This window comes from Urocitellus parryii, chromosome 10 (assembly GCF_045843805.1).
Source record: "Urocitellus parryii isolate mUroPar1 chromosome 10, mUroPar1.hap1, whole genome shotgun sequence".
In the NCBI taxonomy this organism is placed as follows: Eukaryota; Metazoa; Chordata; class Mammalia; order Rodentia; family Sciuridae; genus Urocitellus; species Urocitellus parryii.
Genome location: NC_135540.1, coordinates 24,795,666 through 24,818,766, shown reverse-complemented (window position 1 = coordinate 24,818,766; position 23,101 = coordinate 24,795,666). Strand labels below are relative to the sequence as shown.

Sequence of the window (23,101 nt, the reverse complement as noted above, 5' to 3'; positions counted from 1 at the left end):
ATTCTATATTAGCTACTCTCCTCTCCTTCTCCTTCTTTTTTTTCTTCTTCTTGTTCTTCTTCTTCTTTTATTCAAATGGTAGTAGGGATAGAACCCAGGGCTTTACCCATGCTAGCCAAGCACTCTGCCAATTGAACCATATCCCCAGCCCAGTTACATCTTTATTTAACTCTCATGGTATTCTTGAAAACCTTAAATATCTGTTCTTAATCTAAACATGTAAGTGTGTCAGTATATCTTGGCAAACTGCCTTTTATGTAATAAATGTGGAATACATTTTTTACTTAAATTAAATTCAACTAGGTTTGAGCACAAGTCAGTCACATGTACTATGTAAGATTATGGGTCCTCTAAGAACTTCAGTCCATTTTCTGTCTAAACTCTGAGGGGAAAAATCATTTGAATTTTGAATATATCAACTTTAGATCTAACAAAGAGTGACTATAATAAATTACATACATGTTTATTGTTTTGTGGACTTTGTTTATTAAGTATACACTGGATGCTAGCTAGACCTTGTGGTAGATGCTTAGGATTCATACAAAGTGAAAAAAAAAAAAAGACTCTGTCCTCAATTTTAGAGTCTAATTGGTGTTACAGATATACAGGTAGTTACTTTTATAATCTTATCAAGAGAAACAATAAGATTAACTATAAATTTGTATTATAATAGATTGATTATAAGAGGTTTAAAAAGTATAGAACATGGGGTTGGAGTTGTGGCTCAGTATTAGCGTGCTTGACTAACACACATGAGACACTGGGTTTGATCCTCAGCACCACATAAAAATGAAATAAAGATTGGGTGTCCACCTACAACTAAAAAATAAATATTAAAAAAGTATAGAATGTGAGATACAAACAGACCCAAATATATAAATATGCTTTCTTTTGTTAAACTTATACAAATCTTTTAAACGTGTTACAAACCCTCATGGTGAGTTTATGAAAACTCACTAAATTTTTTCTAAGTAATTTGGAGTTTAGCAGGTGTTAAGCTTTGTTTTACTTGATAGAGGTTTATTTCATTCCCCCTGAGAATGATTCTAATCTTCATGAAGAGAAAAACAAAAGCCACATCAGCTTCCAATTGTCAAAATTTAGTTTTTAAAAACTCAAGTCTTTTTCCCAATGGGTTTCCAGATTGAAGAACATATGGACTCTATCTTCTGAGTAAAATAGTTTCATTTTCCTTTTGAATTACTTTTAAGACTTCAACCTGATATGAGAAGTATAAAATGAAACCATAAGGTATTTAAACATCATGTACCTCTCTGCGATTTTTTCCAACTTAGATTAATAATAACTTTATAAAACATAGAAATAATGCTTTCTCTTTTAAAATATGATATATATTTCAGGAATGGTTCTGTTTAACTTTCTAGGATGTGAAAATATATGGCTATTCTTGATATTAATCTCTCTAATGGGATTATTTCATTTTAGTGGATTTTAAAGAGATATTTAATTTTCTTTTGATTTAAAATCCTGACTTGGAATATATAATTGCTGAGAATTTTTGAAATAAATAGTATTTTTAACACTACTGTGACCCAAGAAAATCATATGGCAGACTAGGATGCTTACATGCTGTTTTTGCAGCAAAACCAATGAATTGGATAAGACATTAACAAAATAAACTTAACTAGCATAGTTTATTTATCTTTGAAAAAACTAATATGTTATTGAAAAGATGCAATTTCTTTTACATAAATTATTTTTAAAATTAGGGGTTTACAGCTTTTAGCTTAAAAAAAAAGCAAGCCATCTTTTAAAACAGAAATTGGAAGGAAAGAGTCATAACTCAAATAACTTTAGAATTTCTGTTTCCTAGTGAAAAGTTTCAGGGAATTTCATTAATCCCTTGGAAGATTTCTACATTTCAATTGTATTTTTATTTCCCTGCATACTCCTCATCTGCTAAGAATGACTTGGTTCTCTGTTGAGATCTTTCTTGGGATATATAGTCATTCACACAGACAAAGTGTAAATGATCTGAGAACAGGGTCTCTGTAAGGTTTTGTTTTCCATGCTGTGTCCCTCACCCAGCACATGTAAAGCAGTGAATGCAGCTAAAAATGAAAAGCAAACTTTTAAGTAATTTGCAAAAGCTGATTATACGGGTACATGGGAACTCTCAGAATCTTCCAACAGTGCATTTATTTTGTTAGTATTTTAATATAGTTATGAGAGGAGATTTAGAAGCTGTATCAAAGAACTTTTAGAACAAAATGGATGTACAGCCTGTATGGCTTCTCTATAACCCTGTTAGAATGTTTGAAAGCTCTGACATAGGCATGAAATTGTCTGAATTGGTAGTACTGTTTGTTATTTAAGTGTCCAGAACTCCACTTTTATCCCATTCATAGCCTTTCTTGCCAGTCTGTTTTAATATTGGAATTACATAAGAATTATATATGTTTTAATATTTAAATGTATTTTATTCATTGCAGGTTTTTTGGAGACAGTCCATATTTTAGTTATTGAAATTAGTATACGGGCTAGGCATATAGCTCTGGGGTAGAGTGTTTGCCTATTACGTGTTATCCCTGGGTTTAATCTGCAATACCAAAAAATCATGTGTCTGTACTGCGGATGTAGCTCGGTGTTAGAGCACTTCTCTGGTGTGTGAGGTCCTGAGTTCAATCCACAGTACCTCAAAAGAGTAAATAAATAAATAGAAAGAAAGAAAAGAAAACTAGGATAGATAATAATGAGGCTTGTTAGAACTATTTCAGTTCCTGTTAGTGAATCTTTTTAAGGAATCATTTTGTCTTAATCTTGTTCTTCCTATTGAAAGTTGAATACTGATTGATACTTCAGTGTCAATATTTGAAGTATAAGTTCTAGTTGACAATCTTATTAATAAAATATGCTAACTTCCTTATGTCTGCAGATTAATGAAGTGAACATGAATGATCTCTTAGAAGTCCTGCATTTGGGGGGCTGGAGTTGTAGCTTCGTGGTAGAGCACTCGCCTTGCAAGTGTGAGGCACTGGGTTTGATCCTAGCACCACATAAAAACAAATAAAGGCATGGAGTCCATATACAACTAAAAAAATTAAAAAGAAGAAGTCGTCCTGCATTTTGACTTTTTGTCTTTTCAAATGATGTTTATTATCAAGGGTATTCTGATGTGTCGAGATCTAGTAGAATCTGGTTAGATTATGAAGTTGTAGGCATGTATACAATGTCATTTCAGAGAACTATTTGTATCCATGTGTTCTCTCAAATGTTCATAACGTACTAAATCCAACAGAGAATATAAATGGCTGCAACCTCCCAATAATTCCATCAAATTACAAATCCATCACTTTCTTAATTCACTGATGAGGTTAGAGCCTTTATGATTCAGTCATTTCACAAAAAAACCTACATCGGATGTTACTACATTGGGAACCAAGCCTTCAGCGTTTGAGCTTTGGGGGACATTCCAGATGCAAACCATAATAAGCAACTCAAATAAAACATGTTTAAAAGTAAATTTGATCCTCCTCTCCTACTTCTTCTTTCTCCTTCATTTGTTCCTCTCCGCCTTCCATACCCTTCCTCGTTGCTCTCCTCATTACATTTGCCCTTATAGAATGGCATACCTGCAGAGGGTCTGTCTGGATTAGTGTAAATGTTGGGGGTCATTTCATTGTTGAGGGAACCTGAAAAGAAAGACTCATTTTATGGACTCTGAGGTAGGAGGGAGAGCTTAAGAGGATGGCATGGTCTTGGAGTAGACCGAATCATAGAAGAGAAAAAATGTCTTTAAGGTTTTTACATCCTTTTCCAGTAAGGAAACTTGGCAGAGGTGCCTGAAGAGGACCTCAGCTTGGGGGCTCAGATAGAGACCTAGTAATGAAGTCTTCAAGTTTAGGAAGGTAAACATGCAAAGAGCAGGGTAGCCACAGGGGCCTGAGACCTTGGTTCTGGCTCTTTCCAGAGAATGTACAGAATTGACTGGTGCAGGGAGGGCAGCTTTCCCCTGAGAGACCTGCCAGGTAAACCATTTGATCAGGCCTGAAAACAAACAAACAAACAAACAAACAAAAACCACACATGTTTTAACCAGGAGCCAGACTCCTCAGATGATTTTTCATGGTCTGCACCTTTGCATTCTTCTTTAGCTACTTCTTAGTTTACACTCTCCAAAAATTCTGGAAACAATTAACTTTAGCCTATACCAAATTGTTTCTTTTTTCACTTTGCTAGTGTTGTTCCCTGAGAAAGAATGCTTTTCCTTTTTATGTTATCCTAATTAACATCTCTTAATAGTTTGAGTCAATTTGTGGGCTAAGAAGCCTGTCTTTACTTTGGACAATGCCTTTCTATAGTGTTCCTAAGGCACCTTTTGATATATTGTATTTGTCTTTTTTATTTATTTCTTTTTTGGTTTGTGAAGTCTTTGAGAATAATGACTCTTTTTTAATACCAAAACCCTGAATCTCTAGTTCCTAGCACACAGGTCCTTGTGTATCATCATTAAGTGCTTGTTGATTATATAAATAAATAAGTGAACAAGTGAAATGTAAGCTTATTAGTTTTTAATCCCTGGTGTTTTATAGTATAGTCTGAACCTATCTTATCTCTTTTTCTTGTGTACATACTAAATAAACCTCCAATTTTCTGATCTCTGCACATTTACTTATGCTCTGTGAAAAGTTACAGTGTTGTCTTCTTTCTGTATGCATTTCAAACTGGACCCACTCTTAAGGATCTTTCTCAAAAGTCTTTTACTCTATAAAGCATTTCCTGATCCCTTCCAGACATGATCAATCCTATTTTGAATTTCCATAATTCCCAGTTTTTTTATTTTTTATAACTTGAATTTATATCGTAGTTATTTGTTTATTTCATCCCTTTAATTAGATCTCAAGTACCTTAAGATTAAAGACTATATATATATATATATATATATATATATATATATATATATATATATATATTGTCCTCATGTGAGTATATCTCATAGCACCTTAACCAGAGCTTTTCAGATAGCAGTGGGTACTCAGAAAATATTTGTAGATGAGTAAGCCAAAGCAGGATTGGTAATTGAGAACCAGAAAAAATGTGGCAAAGAGAGGGAGTAAAAGAAATCACTGCAGAATGTGAATAATTGCTTCAAAATTGAAAGTACTAGAAAGTTTCTAGGAGATGACAGCAACTATTCAGAGGACTGGTTTCCAACTGTCTTAAAACACTGGAAGTGAAACATAGTAAGTCTGTTTCCCGCTGTGGATAAAGAGTACATCCTTTTTGCTAATGTTGCAAAGCACAATGTATATGCATGTGTCTTTTATGTTACTGAGAATTAGTTATTTGCTCTCAGTATTTTCCTGAGTTTTGGATTAAAGGAAGGGAGTATTGTATTGTGCTGGGTTGTTACTCCATATAAGCCTTTAAATTATTTATTTATATTTATTTAATTTATTTTTATATTTCTTTTTTTTTTTTTAGTTGTTGATGGAACTTTATTTTTATTTATTTATATGTGGTGCTGAGAATCAAGCCCAGTGCCTGATACACTGACACATGCCCGGCAAGCACTCTACCACTGAGCTACAACTCTATCCCCTTAAATAATTTATTCAAAGATAAAAATGTTATGTTATGGAAGATGACACTTTGCTTTTCCTTCTTTCCCTGTTGCTTGTAAAGTATCTTAAGAAAACATGTGTGGGATAGGGCCTGAGTTTAGGAGTAAAGAAGGTTCAAATATCACAGCAGTGATCCTTCCATATGAGACTGGTTCATTAGTGCACTTATAAAGCATCCATGTCTTTCTTATTTGGAGCAAGCAATGAGTTTACTAGAAATAGTCAATGAATGGTAATAGCTTCCAGGCTATTCAGATACCAATGCTGACCTACATGACACAGTTAGGTAGTATTTACTTTGATTTTATTTATCTATTAAAAACAACAGAGACTTGTAACTTTTTCTCCCCAGTCTAACAGCTTTGCTATTTCAACTTTGAGTACTGGTAACAGTGGGAAAATATCAATTTTATAATTATTCTTTGAAACAATGTGTACTGAGAGCTCTTCATATAATTTATAAAGAATTTTCTTGTTTACATTCAAACCTGTCACTTTACAAAAGAGAACTTTAAATTCACACCAATACAATAAACTATCATAATGAATGAGCTTAATATGAACATACTAGCCAAAGTAGACTTAAACAGTTTGGGTAATAGAAAGTCTTAGATGGTTGAGTCCAGGTGTGTTTATTAGTAGTTAAATCACTTGACTTTTGAGCCTCAATTGTTCACCAGTAAAGTAGGAGTTATTGCCCTAATTTATAGGGTTGTCTTCAGAATCAAATGAGATTACATATAAAATACTTAGTAATGTGCCTGATACATTATGAACCATCAGTAAATTTTAGTTCCCATCTCCCTTCCCAGAGCACAGTGTAATATACTTCTCAAAAGAGTGAGGTCCTATCTGCCTAAGACTTCAGATCATTCTTTGTGTGAACATTTTTCTTGGTGAGTGATTCTGTAGTTTGAAGACTCATGAAAGTTTTCAACAGTAGCGTAAGCCTGCATTCTTTTATTCTAGGCATGTTTTGGTAGAAGTTAGGGACTAAATAAGGGAATTAGGTAGATTGATTAAACAGATATATCAGTTTATCTATTGGAAAACAAAATTTACCCTGCCTCACAAACCAGATATTTTGATTAATTATCATCAATATGAGTAGCTTGGGAAGCAGAATAAATTTGGTTTCCTGATGAATCAATGTTTCATAAAGCTTACAGTGAAAATTATCAAGTATTGATAAAAGAAATGGAAAAGGACCTCACAAAATAGAAAGACATCCTCTGTCCATGGATTGGAAGAATCAATATGAGTAAAATGTTTGTTCCACCAAAGTGATATACAGATTCAGTGCAATCCATACCAAATACCAGTGCCATTCTTTGTAGAATTAGAAAAACCAATCCTAAAATTTGCACAGAACCACAAGACTACAGGTAGTCAAAGCCATCTTGAGCAAAAAGAACAAAGCAGTTGGTATTGTACTACCTGACTTCAAAATATACTACAAATCTCTAGTAGTCAAACAGCAACATATTGGCAAACAAACAGACATATAGAACAGTGGAAGAGAAGAGAGCCTAGAAGTAAACCCACATATTTATAAGTCAAACTGATTTGGACCAAGATGCTAAAAACACACATTGGAGAAAGGACAACTTCTTCAATAAATGGTGCTGAGAAAATTGGATATCCACATGCAGAACAGTGAAACTAGATTCCCTATATCTAAATAGTTACACAAATTAACTCAAAATGGATTTAAAGATTTAAAAGTAAGTCCTGAAACCACTACCTGAAAATGCAAGGAAAATGCTTCATAATAGTGTAACAGGCTAGGATTTTTTGGACAAGACCCAAAAGCACAGGAAACAAAAGCAAAATTGGACATATAGGGTTATATTAAACTAAAAAGTTTCTACTGAACAAAGGAAACAAATCAGAGTGAAAAGACAGCTTGCAGGATGGGAGAAAATATTTACAAACTATATATCTGACAAGGGCTTAATAACTAGCACATACAAGGATCTCCAAAAACACACTGGCAAAAAGTAACCTGATTTAAAAATAGGTGATGATTTAAATAGACATTTGTCAAAAGAAAACATATAAATAAATGGCTAATAGTATGGAAAAAACATTCAACATTATTAATCATCAGGGAAATTCAAATCAAAACCACAATGAATTGTCACTTCACCCCAGTATGAATGGTTTTTATCAAAAAGAGTAAAGAGAAAAAGGGCTAGTGAAGATGTGGAGAAAAAGGAACACCTGCATAATATTGGTGGGAATGTAATATATTAGTACAGCCATTATAAAAAACTGTATGGAGGTTCCTTCATAAAATTGAAGAGACGTACCATATAATCCACCAATCTCAGTACTATTTATCCAAAGGAAATGAAATCAGTACATCAAAGAGATACCCGCTCACACATTGATTGCATTAATGTTCCCAATAGACAAGAAGTCTATATCCACACTGATGAATGGATAAAAAAAAGTTATGCATATTGGAATACTATTCAGCCATAAAAAGAAGAAAATCCTTGTCATTTGCAGCAACATGGATGGAACTAGAAATCATGATATTAACTGAAATGAGCCAGGCACAGCACATAACTGCTGTATGATGGTACTGGTGTATAATCTAAAAAGTTGAGAATAGATTGATGGTTACCAGAGACTTAAGAAAATAGAAGGGAGGAAAGTGGAAAGATTAATCAATGGCTACTACATTACAGTTAGATAGCAGTAAGAAGCTGGAGGGCTAGTAGTGTGCAATAGGGTGACTATAGATAACAACACACTGTATATTTCAAAAAGAAGAAAGAATTTTGAAGATTTTCACTATAAAGAAATTATCAGATGGGAGGGAAAGGAAGTGAGAAGGGAAATCGCATGGTAATGGAAGGCGATCCTCAGGGTTATACATAATGACATATAAGAGGAAACTAGGGGTAAGACAAGATAATACAAATGGAAGAAAGGATTTACAGTAGAAGGGGTAGAGAGAGAAAAGGGGAGGGGAGGGGGATAGTAGAGAATAGGACAGACAGCAGAATACATCAGACACTAGAAAGGCAATTTGTCAATCAATGGAAGGGTAACTGATGTGATTCAGCAATCTGTATACGGGGTAAAAGTGGGAGTTCATAACCCACTTGAATCAAACTGTGAAATATGATGTATTAAGAACTATGTAATGTTTTGAAAGACCAATAATAATAAAAAAAATTCAAAAAAAAAGTATTAAAAAAAAAAGAAATTATCAGTGTTCAATGAAATTGGTATGTTTTAACAGGATTTAAACATCACACAATGTTTACATGCATCAAAACATCACATGTCACCTCACCCCAGTTTGAATGGTTGTTATCAAAAAGACTTAAAAGAACAAGGGCTAGTGAATACCCCAGTAATATGTAAAATTTTACATTCATATATTTAAAATGCCTGGACAAATCCTTCTGTATATATTCAAGCACAATTAAATATTGGTGCAACTCTACTTTGAAAAAGCCTTTCATTTGCCTTGGTTGACAACATGGGGTGTGAGTCTCCTGTTATCTTAAGGACTCTAAGGGATAGTTACTTCCTTGTTTCTTTTACTGCTCCTTGCCTTTTCTGCAATTTTTAAAGTATTGGCATTTCCCTGATTTTATCCTTGCCTTTCTCCTTTCCTTTAAATATCCTTTTCTCTGGAGTGTAGTGCAATACCAGACTTATAACAAACACTCATTAATTTTTTGTTATATGAATTTCTTAATTCACTGACTCCCAGGGCTGATAAAATTTGAATCTGTACTGATGGTTTCTCTTTCCAGTTCGGAGTTACATTGCTTACCTATTAGAAGAACTTGCCAAGATATTATTATTGTTAATAATAATATTATTAGATATTATTATAATATTATATTATTAACCCATGTTCTCATGGTTATTCTTTCCAACTATACCTGCTTAACCCGCATTCATTTGAGTTAAATAGCATCTTTATTGTTTCATTTCCCATTGTCACAGCCCTCAGTTTTATTCTGGATCTCCTTTTCCTCCCTTATTGAATGTCTCAAGAAGTCTTATCTAGCCAACTTCAGATCTCTTAGATATTGCGCCTCTAGGCCCCATCCCCACTAACTCAATGCCAGCCTCTTTTACATTGCTGCCATGTAAGACTCAGGGTGGGTCATATTAATCCCCTGTTTGTGAAAGCCTAGTTTTTTCTATTCTGTAGATGTAAAGGTAGGTACTTTAGTTCTCTTTACAAGGTCTTTTGAAAACTGCATCGAAACATATGTTTCCTGACTTAGATCTTGCCATTCTAAGACTGCCTTGATGTAGTATTTCTCACTTGAACTTCTTTAGGTAAAAGTGTCTTTTTATGTCACCATGCCTTTATCCAGGCTATTTTTTTTTTTTTTGGTTTGTAAAAACTTTTTCATTTTGTCCATCAGACTTCCATTCACCATCTAAGTTTCTGTTCTAAAGTCATCTATTTTTTCTTTAATCAATTATTTATTAAGTGACTGTTTATAACAGTTACTGTGCATGGTCAATGAATTAGATACAAACCCATGTCCTCATGGAACTTACAAAATAGATACTCATTGAAACCTTAATGAAATCCTCAATCCTTCCAGGCAGGGTTAATTAGTACTTTGATCATAGCCAATAAGACTTTGTAAAGGAAATGCCGTGTAGTGAAAAGCTCATTGCCTTAGAAGTCATTAGCCTCTTATTATTTATTTCAATGGGCAAGACTTAATTTCTCCATCTTTAAAATGATAACAGTATTTAATTATGGCATGGTTGTTGAGGCCTTGTAATAGTATGTATAAAAGAGCAAGGTCTAGCACAGAGTAGGCTAAAGCAATGAATGTTATGTATATGTTTAACATTTCCTAATTTTCATTCCAATAACATCATTTGTGTAATTTTTTTCTAGTTGTATGTAGAGTTTTATTTGATAGTGTAATTAACATGTGATTTTGATTTTTTTTCCCGACTTTACTTTCTCTCTGGCCAAAAAGCTAAGCTAATAAAGAAATGGTTCAAAGTAGCCAGGAAGGCTGAGGACCATTTCTTGAATAATTCACTGGGTTGCAAAATTATTTTTATAAAATGTCCTCTAATAATTAATATAAAGTGGGCATCTAGGTGGCTTTAAAGGATAAGTAGACAGATACACTGAATTGGTACCATGCAGAAATTGCTCACTATATGAAACATAATTTTACATAATTATATACTATGCCAGTGTCTCAAGGTCATGCACAATTTCCATGTCAGTCTTCAATAAAGAAAGGACTCTGCTTTAGAAAATATCTCCTCTGCTGAGCCACACAGTCGAAGGCTTTTTGTTTTTCTTTGTCCTTTCCATTAAGGCAGCACATAGTGGAGAGATCACCTGCTCTTGACTTATGGTTGGTACTTGGTTAAAAGAGATTTTAGTTAATATGTTTGCTATCTATCTGCATGAAGGCAGCATAGATTTCAGTTTGTGAGATAAAGCATTCGCTCACATTGCATGATACCCTATAGTACCTGAACATTATTTCATCAAGATTTATACAGAAAGTGAAACCCATCCAGAACTTGAGCGCTTTTATCTTCGAGCTGACAGTGCACGGAAAATGTTTGCTGCTTTTAAGGGGTTACCATTTATTTAAGTTGTAGCTAATGTCTGCCATGAATTTTTAATCTACAAATATGGAAACAGAAGCCTGCCAGATACACGAGTTAAAAAATACTGGTAATCTAAAAATTTAAGAACAAATATGACATGCCAAATTTTTCTGGGATTTAGAACTCTGCTCTAGCTAGAAGAATTTATTACTGACTTCTGTTAAGGTCATCAAGATTTATCAGGTATTGTCACAGGAAAGTGGGTAAGATGGAAAATGGGAAATTTTTCTAATATGATTGCATTGTCACAGTTTTTCTTTTTAAAAACAGCAGTCTTTTGTTGACACAGATCTAGTTTACATTAAAATAACTCTAAACTCAGTGAGATGACAGACACATACTTAACATTCTGGAAACTATTCTACTTTAATAAAACAATATCCAGAAAACAATCTACCTTAATAATGTATTATTAGCTCAATGACTTAATACAACATAAACTTAATGAAATAAATATGAATGTTTCTCTTATGTACTTGAATACTTTCAAGTGTTTACTGAATTTTGACTGTTTTATTTTTTAAAAAAGAGAGAGAGAGAATTTTTTAATATTTATTTTTCAGTTTTTGTGGACACAACATCTTCATTTTATGTGGTGCTGAGGATCGAACCCAGCGCCCCGCGCATGCCAGGCGAGCTCGTTACCGCTTGAGCCACATCACCAGCCCTTGCCTGTTTGACAACCAGATTTCTGCCTCATCTGACCATCTTTTTCTGTAACAGTGCAAATGCTATTGGTTGTTGCTGAAGGGCTTTGTTCTATATCCTAATTCCTATGCTTAGATTTAACTTTGGGAGAGAAAGAAAGGATCCTGATATATTATGGGGAGAGGAAAATAAGATGTTCTCAGAACACTTGGGTTTTGGCAAATAATAATGCAGAGTGAGCCATTTAAAAAGTTTTCTGTAAATGGTGCCCTCTGAGAAGTGTAGCTAATAGCTATGTAATGGAGCTATATTCTATCACACATACTTTTGTGACATATCACTTATTCTCAAACCTATCTTCTTGAGATCAGGAATAGCATCTTAATAATTGTAACCCTAGCAGCTGGCTCAGGTAGTCAATAATAATTTATTAGAAATATTTTAGGATTCTGTTAGAATATTGATCCATATGTACTTTACTAATTGTCTAGCTGGCTTGCCATTCTCTTTCTAAAAAAAAAGTAATCTTTAAAATCTCATAGTTTACATGTGAAAATAATAATCAGATTGCATATACTTGTTTCAATTAGTAGAGAAAGAATGTACATCTCACCTTAGTTTTTGATGCTTTAATACTTGTATCTTTTCAACTTGATTCTCATTAAGCTCATTCTTTTTTATAGGGAGGGGGTTTGGGGTATTGAATCTAAATGGGCTTTACCACTGAGCAATAGCCCCTCCCCTTTTTATTTTTTATTTTGAGAAAGGGTCTTCCTATGTTTTTAGGGCCTTGATAAATAAGTTGCTGAGGCTGCTCTTGAACTTGTGATACTACTGCCTCCGCCTCTGCAGTTGCTGGGATTACATGTGTGTACTACCTTGTCCGGCCTGGCTCATTCTTTTTCATGTGTTTTACCTGACCAAATCACTAACTATAGCGGGCCTATAAAAGGGAATAAATAGCCTATTTGTTGATGCTTGAGTTATATTTCCATCTAAGATTTCAATAATCTTTCCAATTCTGTTCCTGTAGAACAAAGAATATCTTTTTGTATATTGAAATGGCATTGTTTTTATTCATTTGTGTAGATTGTGGTGATGTGTAAAGATGTATTTATACAGTCACATAAATGTGAAGGTTTTTTAAAGAGTAGTAAGATAATTAAATGTTTTATACTTAGAACAGTTTATTAAATTTGCATTGTAATTTTAACATGAAGCATTAAAATGAGATCACAGTATATTTTATATATATGAAAGAAAAATCAGACTATGCCATCTACAGCTTTTCAAAGACACACAAGTCCTTGTTGTCAAAGACATTTAGTACTTGGAGATTGTGTCCCAAAAAGGTTGTAAGTACAGCACCTTTGTTTCCCTGCCTTTGAGGTTAAAAGTAAATAAGTGAAGATCTTTTGGGACCCAGACTGAAATACTTATGGGAATGGAGATGGGGGGTGTGGTTATGCAAGTAGTGTCCTGAAGAGTTTGCATCATTCTTTTGGATGGGTATAGATGGTATGTGTATGTAGTGACCTAGATATGACCTGAGAATGAGTAACTTCTCTCATCCATGCTTACATTTGTTCAGCAATCTGTTTCTGAACACTTGAGTTCTTTTTGGTTTTGCTGACTATTCCATGGTGACAGCTACAAAAACATTTAACCTGTTTAAGTAATTCACAGACTTATGTGAAGAGAATTGTCTCTGTATTATAAATTCACACATTTTGTATCCTCTTTCTCCTTGAAGGGGCTTCTGGGGTGGGTGGTAGGGAATATCATTTCTTAAATGATAGTGAAATCTTAAAATGGATGATCAAAATTGTAATTATTTGATGATCTAAACCTATGAATTGGGATGGGGTGATGGCTCAGTGGTAGAGCTCTTGCCTCATGTGTGAAGCACTGGGTTTGATCCTCAGCACCACTTAAAAAAATAATAATAAATAAAATGAAGTCATAAAAAACCCCTACACATATAATATAATGCTACTCTAAAATGACAACGTGCACCCTGTTTTTATTTTTAAAGCTTTACACTAAGCGTGAATGTCGTTGGAGGGAACAGAAGTAGGAAGACAAAACCTTGGACTTTTAAGTCCATGTCTGTTGCTATATAAACAACTTTAAATATGCTAGTAATTACTCCCATCTGAAAAGAGTGAATGTTACTTTTTCTTCAAAGAACATATAATTTTACTCTCACAATCAGAAACAGGATGAAAAATGCTATTTTCTCAAATGAGACTAATAGTTGCTTGATTAGAAGTAAGTTCCTTGAAGGGTTTGTATTCAGTATCACCTGGAACAGTGCTTATATGGAAACAAAAAAAAGGCATTGAAATTGTTGGCATCCTTATGTGATTTTTATAATCCTTTATAAGTATGAGATCTGAAAATGTGATAATAGCTGTGTCTTCAGATTATCTTTGTTATAACAGGATTGTGTTGTGAAGATGGTCTTTAAGAGATATAGCTTCAGGAGATTGTAAACATTGTGATGCTTAGGTTTAAAGTTCTTTATTTGGATTACATGTGAGTATATTTAAAACTTTTGGTAGAACATTTATATTTGATGGCATAAAGATATGTATTTAGCATAAATTAAACATCTTTGAAAACTTTTTACTATGTGATTAAATTCTCAGTTCCTAATAACTGAATTTTTGTCACCATTTTGGCCATTCCTAAATTGCTTATTATGGATATTATTTTTGAGCTAGTTGATAATTTGTGACCTCTCTGTTGTGTGATAAAACATTATTGTACAAATGCTTTAGTAGTCATTGGATTTGATTTCACTATCATGCATTATAGTACAGTCTATTGTTGCCTAATTTAGTAATAATTTTTTCGTCTCAGCTTAACATCTCTTATAATTTTAATTGTTATCAAGAAGAATGACATCGTTTAATTTGACTTAAAATGCAGAAGGATGGATGAATGACAAATTAATAATTTACCACCTTTGCATAATACTGCAGCATAGAGTATTAGAAGGATTGATGGCATAAAAGGTTAACAAATTTTAGCAGCTTTCATTAGCTTTACATCGTCATATGTTTGTGGTGCTGACTGAAATAGGCTTTGTAGGAGATCTCAGTCTAGGGAACTAATTACTTGTGCCGATTGCCGCACTGATGAATAGACTCTTATTGTATCATTCCCCTGAAGACGAGCCGCAGCCTGTGATTCACGACTGCATCCTGGCTGATATTTGATAATAATTTTAACAGATAAATATAGGTAGGCAGAATGATGAAGTACCTATCTAAGCTACATGACTATCAAAGCCATGCACATAGCCATCTGTGCACTGCCTTTCTGCCTCTCACCTAAGGAGAATTTTATTTCATTAACTGAGTTCAAACAACTGTTGTCTTTTGCTTGTGTGTATTATTCATAACTATTTCCAATTTGCTCTTTAAATGAAATTATGGTATTAGTTTTTATTTAAGCTCGAGATGACAAAATAATGAAGAAATTTGAAGAGTAAAAGAGCTTTTTTATTTTTTCTTTCTAATGATTGCAATTCTCTTAGACATTTCTGTATTCCATTTGATTATATAATATCTCCTTCTCCTCATGCATGACCAGTATCAACAAAGGAAATGCTTGATGTTCTTATTGTCTCTTCAGCATTCTTAGAAAAGACCACTGGATTCCTATTGTTTTTAAAATAGTTTCTTCAAATAATGTACTGCTTGTTGTCTATTCTTTTATAACCTGAGATAATTGAGATAATAGTTATGAGATAAAAATATTTTATTTATAAATCTATTTTGAATTTTTAAAGAGAACATCTTTAAAACATCAAAATAAGGATGACTTTTACTTATGTGTTTGGGGATTGTCATTTGGTTAAGACTACTAATTTGTCAAAGCTGACAGGTACAATTTTATTAGCTCATGGAATACAAGTAAAATTTTATTTTGTATTAGCCATTCCTTTAGAAGTTTTAATTATTTATGAATACTTTCTTATTTTACTATCAAAACTTATAGGTTTTCATGCTGTACATGTTTAGTGAATATGTTCACTAAATACATATTCTCCAGAGATTTTTTTCCTTACTGTAACTGGAAAACCTTCATATTAGTATTTTCCTTATAAAATATTTTCTAGCATGCTAGATCACAATTAGTTAACAGGAGAGAAAGCTGACATTTATATGTTGCCATATAAAAGATCTATGTAATTTGGGAAATATAGAACTTGAATTTTAAAAATGAATTTCCGAAAGTATGCTTTCGATATAGCAATTATTGCACATCATATACTATGTAGTTTTTAATTAAATATAAAAACAGGCTACATAAAACAGAAATCCAATCTGATTTGCTTGAAAATAGATTGCTATTTCACTCCACAGGAATGGTTTATTTAAAAACAGTAAATGGAAAAGAAATGCATTTTCTTCTGTTGTTCTAAGCCTCAGGGGCTAAATGTAATGAATATTTTAAGAGATTATTTTAATTAAATTCCTGCACATCTAAACAGAGTAATATTTTATTATCACATACATAACCATGTAACTGAGATATTCATTAAAGTTAACACTTTCTGGACCAAGAATTCATGGTATGATTTACTGACCTTGTGCAAAAAGGCACAAATTAGGAAGAAAAATGAAGGGGGACAGACTTTGATTAATATAGGTAATGCTATACCATATTTATAATAGCCTTTTCCCTATTCTGGTTTATAAATGCAGCCACAGAGAAAGGTGCCCTGCTGAGGCTGAAATGAGGCTGAAATCAGAGCACATGCCACTAGAGTGTGGGGAAACTGATCACACTGTCAGCAATTCATTTCAAAATGATGTATTTAGTGCTCATTTCACCTTCCAAGAAAAGGAAAAGGAGTTCCTTAGACCAGAAGGTGATATTGTTATTTTCAAGGACATACCTAAGTTAAAGATTGCAGAAAGGGGAGTGTGAGATGGGGGAGAATTAAGAGGAAGGAGAGAGAGAGAAAAAAAAGGCAGAGCAAACAAGGAGAGCTTTATGCAGAAATTCGGTGCTACCACGCTGTTTGATAATTGCTAACATATGTGGCTTCTCTGTTTCATTGTAGTCGTCCTCGTGAGTTCTGGCGCCTTGACTACTGGGAAGATGACTTGCGGCGCCGGCGACGATTTGTGCGTAACCCTCTAGGATCCACACATCCTGAAGCGACGCTAAAAACAGCCGTGGAACATGGTCAGTGTATAAACCACTCCTTGCCAGTAGCAGCAGGTACAGTACTTGGTAATGAAGAGCATAACTTCATTATTACAAGGCACTGTAAAATCGTCCAACACCACATTTCATAGTTATTCACCTCAGAAAGAGAGGTTAAATTTTTTTTATAGTTAGTATAAGATCCTGTAAAATTATGGTGTCAAGTGTATTTATTTATTATACATACAAAACTTACATGGACCCTTTGTTTCAGAGTAAGAGGCTAAAATATTTGTCCTTTTGAACAACACACGAGCTTTGAGTAAATTAATCCTGGAAGCCTGCCTATTCACAGGTATCAGAAAGACAGCATTTAAAGATCAGATATGTTTCTAGGTCCTGGTATGTATATACAGTTTTCCCCCAACTATGGTATTTTAGAATGAGATTATGAAGTGGGAAAAGACGGTAATAAATATCCAAGCGCCTGGATACTTTCTGAACCTTGATTTGTAGATGGTTGTGATTGATGGCTCCTGAATAAAAGAGAATAGGCATTATTTTCATATGTTTCCTATTCTACATCATCTTGTTATCAGAGCTTAACAAAACATTTTCCCCCTTTTGTTACAATGCATATGACTATCATTCAGTTTAAGTAGAAGTCTGATAAGTAAATTGAAAAACTGAAAAAGTCCTTCAGATTTGACAGTATTATACTTCTTTGATCCTAGAATTGTATTTTTATAGATTATTTTATGAGTTTTGAAAGTCAGTTTAAATATATAAAAGGGAAAATGCCCCCCCCTTTCAATGTTAAAATTATTTTTATTTTACAAAATATAAATTGATTATTTTTAATAAGGTAAGAAATATTCTCCCCCCCCCCATTTTAAGTTATTAATTTAACATGTAGCAGCTTCTGGTTAAATGGCAATACATAGTATACAAAATAAATGTTAAATTATATTCAGTTAAGGTATTAAGAATTTTTGAAATTTTTATCATTTTAAACTGATACATAAAAATTGTACTTATTTATATGGTACTCTGTGATGTTTCCATACATGTAAAGATGTTAGGAATTTAGATTAAAAATCTGTAGTCTTAGGTTTGGCCTCAGTCAGGCAGTTTAACCTCTTGCACTCAGCCTTAAAGAGCCATTTCTAGAAGAAAATGTCCACAATATGTCATCAGATATAACACCAAATGTGACACCAGTCCTTTAAAATAAATGATCATACAGAGAATAGTCAATAACAAAGTGATCTAAAAGCAATAATAGTCTCAGGGCCCTACATCTTCAACTACAGGAGGTGGAGAAGGGGAAATACTATGTAAAATTAATTAGGCCACTTTTGCTTTTAGGGTCATATACTTTTTATGTGGTGCTATAGATTTCAGCTACATATTTTTTTTTCTTTACTAAGTTTTGGAGGGCTTTTATTATTTTAATGATTCATTGAAAAAAGCAGCCTGTTTGCAATTTCATCCTTTTCAGCCACACAGATATTACCAGATGCTCTTAAAAATTTAAGTTTACTAATCATATTTCTGTCTTCTAAACTGTCATTTAACAGTAAGTTGTGAGTTCTGAGGTCTATGACAATAAAATTGCATTTATAAAATTTCCTCTTATGTCAGGAAGGGGAGGACTTGATTCTAAAATCACAAAAAGATTAATTCTTATCCAGAGGGAATTATTAGTAACTGATTTTAAAATTTGTGGTGTCACTCTAATGCAGAATTTTAAAACTACGTTCTCATCAAAAATAGTACATTCAACCATGTTGAGTTTTCATAGGATTTAATGAATAAATTTTTATTTCATTGTTAAACTTTAATTTTTAAAATAATAATATTATATTAGCATTTTTAATTCTAAGAATCTGTAAAATTATGTTCAATAAAAAAAGATACCTATTAGTGATGCTTTTATTATTAAGAGTATCTTGAACTGTTTAAAGCAGATTTCACTGAAATTACTTTAGATGGTAATTTAAAAGTTAGTACCCTACTTATCTATATTTTCTTGTGCATTTTAAAATTGATAGATGCAAAGTTAAACATTTATGTAATTCCAACCTATTTATTAATATTTTAAACAAATCTTCTAATGATTGATATTTCAAACATTTCAAAGATTTAAAAGCAATAACTTAAATGTGAAATATATATTTTTTAAAAAATAACCAACTATGTATATAGGAGGTGCTTCAGTCCTCTTACAATTAAGGGGGTGAAGTCATACTTAATATTTTTCAAAAAATGTATAAGCTGTACCTATACTTTGTATGTGTAAGTATATATGTATATATTGTATATATATTATTTTAAATAATAGAGACATAGTAGACAATTATGAAACTCATCACATAGATTTTACTTGGTATTGTTTGATGTCAGCATAATTTATGCTAATAAAGAGCTTAATTTGAAAAAATATTTTATTAAATAAAGTAACTTATAGTGACATTCAATTTAAATTTTGTGTTAACTATGAAATTCCACTTTTAAATATGTTTTGGAACATGAAGGTGTCTATCAAAATAAACATTAAAAATCAAGTGTGCAAAACAAAATAGGTGATATGATTTTAAAAAGCAATTGCAATTATATTTTAACATGAATAAAGTGTATGGTTCATTGTTGGATTTAAAATAGAGATTTCTGTGGATGATATGTGCATCCCGTGTTGCTTTATGACTTCTTACTTTTATTTATAATTTATTTAACCAAGGCACAAGACATTTTACAAATGCAGAGTCTTAGAACTTCTTGAACTATATTATCATTTTCAAAGGAAGACATCTAAATAGAAGTGTCATTGGAGATTAGTTATGTATTTAGTAGTAAGAGCCATCTTTTTAATAGATGGATTTGATGTGAAGGAAAGCCTCTGGTGTGAAGGTGGCAGAGTAAATACCTGAAGAGTGATGTTCTCTGTTTGGGCGATCAATACCAGCCCCATGACTCTACTTCTGGCTACCTTCTAGTTAAAAACAAATTTTTTAATTCTGACAATTTAATTGCCCTTCCCAAGTTCACATTAACTTGCTTGGGGAAAAGAGCTTTAGGTAATTTTTCAAACAGAGACCCTCCAAAGTGGTTATTTATAAAAGTCATGTTGTAATGGGAGATTCCTTTAACTTTGCAGAAACTGAGTCATATTTTAAAATTAAAATTAATACTTCCTCTTATAATTAAATAATCTTTATGGAAATTCGCAGCAGCAAGCAAAGGTGGGTATTTGATTCTTGAGGGCATTTCCTTCCATTTTATAGTGTAAAATTTATTAGAAATCTGTCGTTATAATTCCTACCATACTCCTAACGCATAGAGGCCAGTTTGGCATTTATTTATGATCAGAGCATTTTAGATCTGGAAGGAACCTAAGGCAAAAGTCTAGTCTAATTTTATTCTTTCCAGATAAGGAAACTGAGGTAACAAAGGGCTGATGTAATTCTCAGTAGGTAAAGGAGTAAAGCCCAGATTATCTGAGGACTGGTCAAATTTTCTTATCAGTGTGCAGTGATATCTTCTGAAATTCACTGTTAATTATAATGGGAATGTTATATTCAAATTGAAGCCACATAAAAGTATTTTAAATGGTAGAAATATTGGTCTTAATTCAAATACTAAAACAGTTTAGCAGTAGAATCCTATTGAATTCAAGACATTTTTATTTTGTAGAGAATAAGAATGCTAAGAGAAATATATGAGGATAATTTAACCTAGTTTAAAACTACCTTCTAGTTAAAAACAAATTTTTTAATTCTGACAATTTAATTGCCCTTCCCATATTGTAAATGTATGGAATGATACAGAAAACTCATTTGGTTTTCTAGGGATGATAGATGATGTAAAGATCATAAATCAGGTCATTGTCTCTTCACTGAAGTAATACCAGATAGTATTGCTGCCTTTATAAGATCAGTATATACTGGGTTCTGCATCAAAAACTTTTGGGGAGCCCATGATCATTAGGATATGTACTTGTCTTTTTTTTTTTTTTTTAATCATTCTTTGTTGTTTCAGTAGTTTTTCCATAGTAAATTTTCTTGACCTGGAACCCTAAGGAAATGGCATATGCTGTAAAGGGGATTTAATTAGATAGGACAGTCAATGATTGTGAGCTGCTTTTTATGTGTCCTTTTTAAGAATACAGTTATGGTATATGCTTCACATTACACTGAGTGGAAACCCATATCTGTTTTATGTACATTTGAAGTCACGTTGTTATTTCAGTAGTAATCTTTGTTTTTTTAAATGCAAAGTGACTAATTCTTCTTTTACTATACTTGGACTATTGATTCCTGTTTACTGGCTCAGTGGGTGTTTGAGAGAGCATTTTCTCTAAAGAACATGATCTTTACATTTTGAGGACCAGCCTCTCTTTTAGACCTCTTATTGCTGTTATCCTTGAATAAAGTCATGTTTTAAAGATAGCATTTTTGATAAATTTCTCCATGTTTAGGTAATAATACATTTTAGTTATTAAGATAAATATTAAACCAGAATAAAGAAGACAAGTGATAAAGATAGTATGTTAATAATGATATGAAAAAATGTAAAAAGTGATCTTGTTCAGTAACAAATTCATTAGCAGAAATTATCTGAATTGAACTTTAAAAGTGAACCAAAAGTATTATCTGACATCATCCGGTTAAAATTTTAGACAACTATAAGAATATACTCAAAGAAGATATCAAAATAGTTACTTGTTTAAAATGGTTGAGTAGAAGACAAATGAAAGTTAAAAATATGCTTTTCCCTGGAACCTATAAACATAATTACCTTTTAATTTGTGCTTGGGAAAGTTTTGTTGTAATTTAGGAAAGGAAAAAAAAAAAGTTCCTTAGCAGAAAGCTATTAGACCACTGAGAATTGAACACCGCGCATGTGGTGTGTATTAGAGTACTGTTGGTAATTTTACTGCTGCTAACTTAAAATCCTCAAGGGGGAGTTAATTACAGGAAAACCATTCTAAATATCAGTAAGCTGCATATTTTCTATGACAAGAGGTTTTTCAGTTGAGGTTGAACAATTCCAGAATCTGAGCTTGTAAAAATATGTAAATAAATAAATTAAAGTGGGTGTTTGTATGTATACCTACAGCACTCAAAATTTTTTTTCATGAAACTATTTAATTCAAAAGTTACTTTGTTTTAATATGAGTCAGAATGATGAGACCATATTTAAAAATTTAAATCCCTGTTGGAAGGAATAACACATTATATTTTTAGTGGTCATTTAAGTTGAATGTGAATTTATTTATTGAGTTATTTTAAGCGCTTGCATATTGCTACTGAGGACTCTCAATTTTTATAAATGTTTGCAGATTAAAATGTTTTTTTTTCTTTTTTTCTATTAAGCTTGGTATCTACTTCAGGATCTGTATGGTAGTGATCACAGAGAAAGTAATGAATGGACTGGGTGTTGAATTTAGTTGTTTCTGATAAGTTTGACACATGTTCTCAAATTTGGGATTGGAAATGATTTTTTTTTAAGTTCTCATTCATTTTGATTCTGTTTTAACTTTTAAATTGCAATCTGAGAAAAATAAGGATTAGGAAACAATAGTAAATTACATATACATTTATATTTGCACTGTGGTTTTCATTCCCCCCCCCCACCCCTGCACCTTCTTACCAGCTAAGTGCTAGTATGGCATAGTGGTTAGGAGCCTAGATTCTGGCACCAGAAGGCTTGTTTTTTTATATCGTGACTCCAACTGTCATGAGTCCTGTTACCTTAAGTAAACTCTGTAACCTCTCTGAGCCTGCTTTCTTATTTGAAAATGAGGAATTAACAGAAGGTTTGTGAGAATTAAATGAGTTAAATATTAAAGTGTTTTGAACATTCCCTGGCCCATGGGCTATGTAATATTAACCTTATTGTTAGTATTTCTGCTTTGAAGAAGGAAGTTATAAATTAAGAAAATAAAGAGAATATATATAGCATTCTGATTCTGTGCTAAGATGTAACTAGCAAATGGTAACATGTTATAACATACTATATAAGAAAGATGATGCTTTCTTTTGTATGTCTCAGTGACAAGTTTA

At 32.5% G+C, this 23,101-nt stretch overlaps 1 protein-coding gene across 4 annotated transcripts in view; it reads left to right on the top strand.

Moving 5' to 3' along the window:
• Window positions 1-23,101, top strand: part of Lrba (LPS responsive beige-like anchor protein) — a 683,057-nt gene that overhangs the window by 381,377 nt on the left and 278,579 nt on the right. For all 4 annotated transcript variants that reach the window (XR_013344428.1, XM_026384651.2, XM_077803581.1 and 1 more), the window contains exon 38: window positions 16,951-17,075. Coding sequence is in view for 3 of the 4 variants with exons in the window: in XM_026384651.2 (XP_026240436.2) it covers window positions 16,951-17,075 (125 nt within the window). In the remaining variant the exon portion in view is untranslated. The remainder of the gene's footprint in view (window positions 1-16,950; window positions 17,076-23,101) is intronic.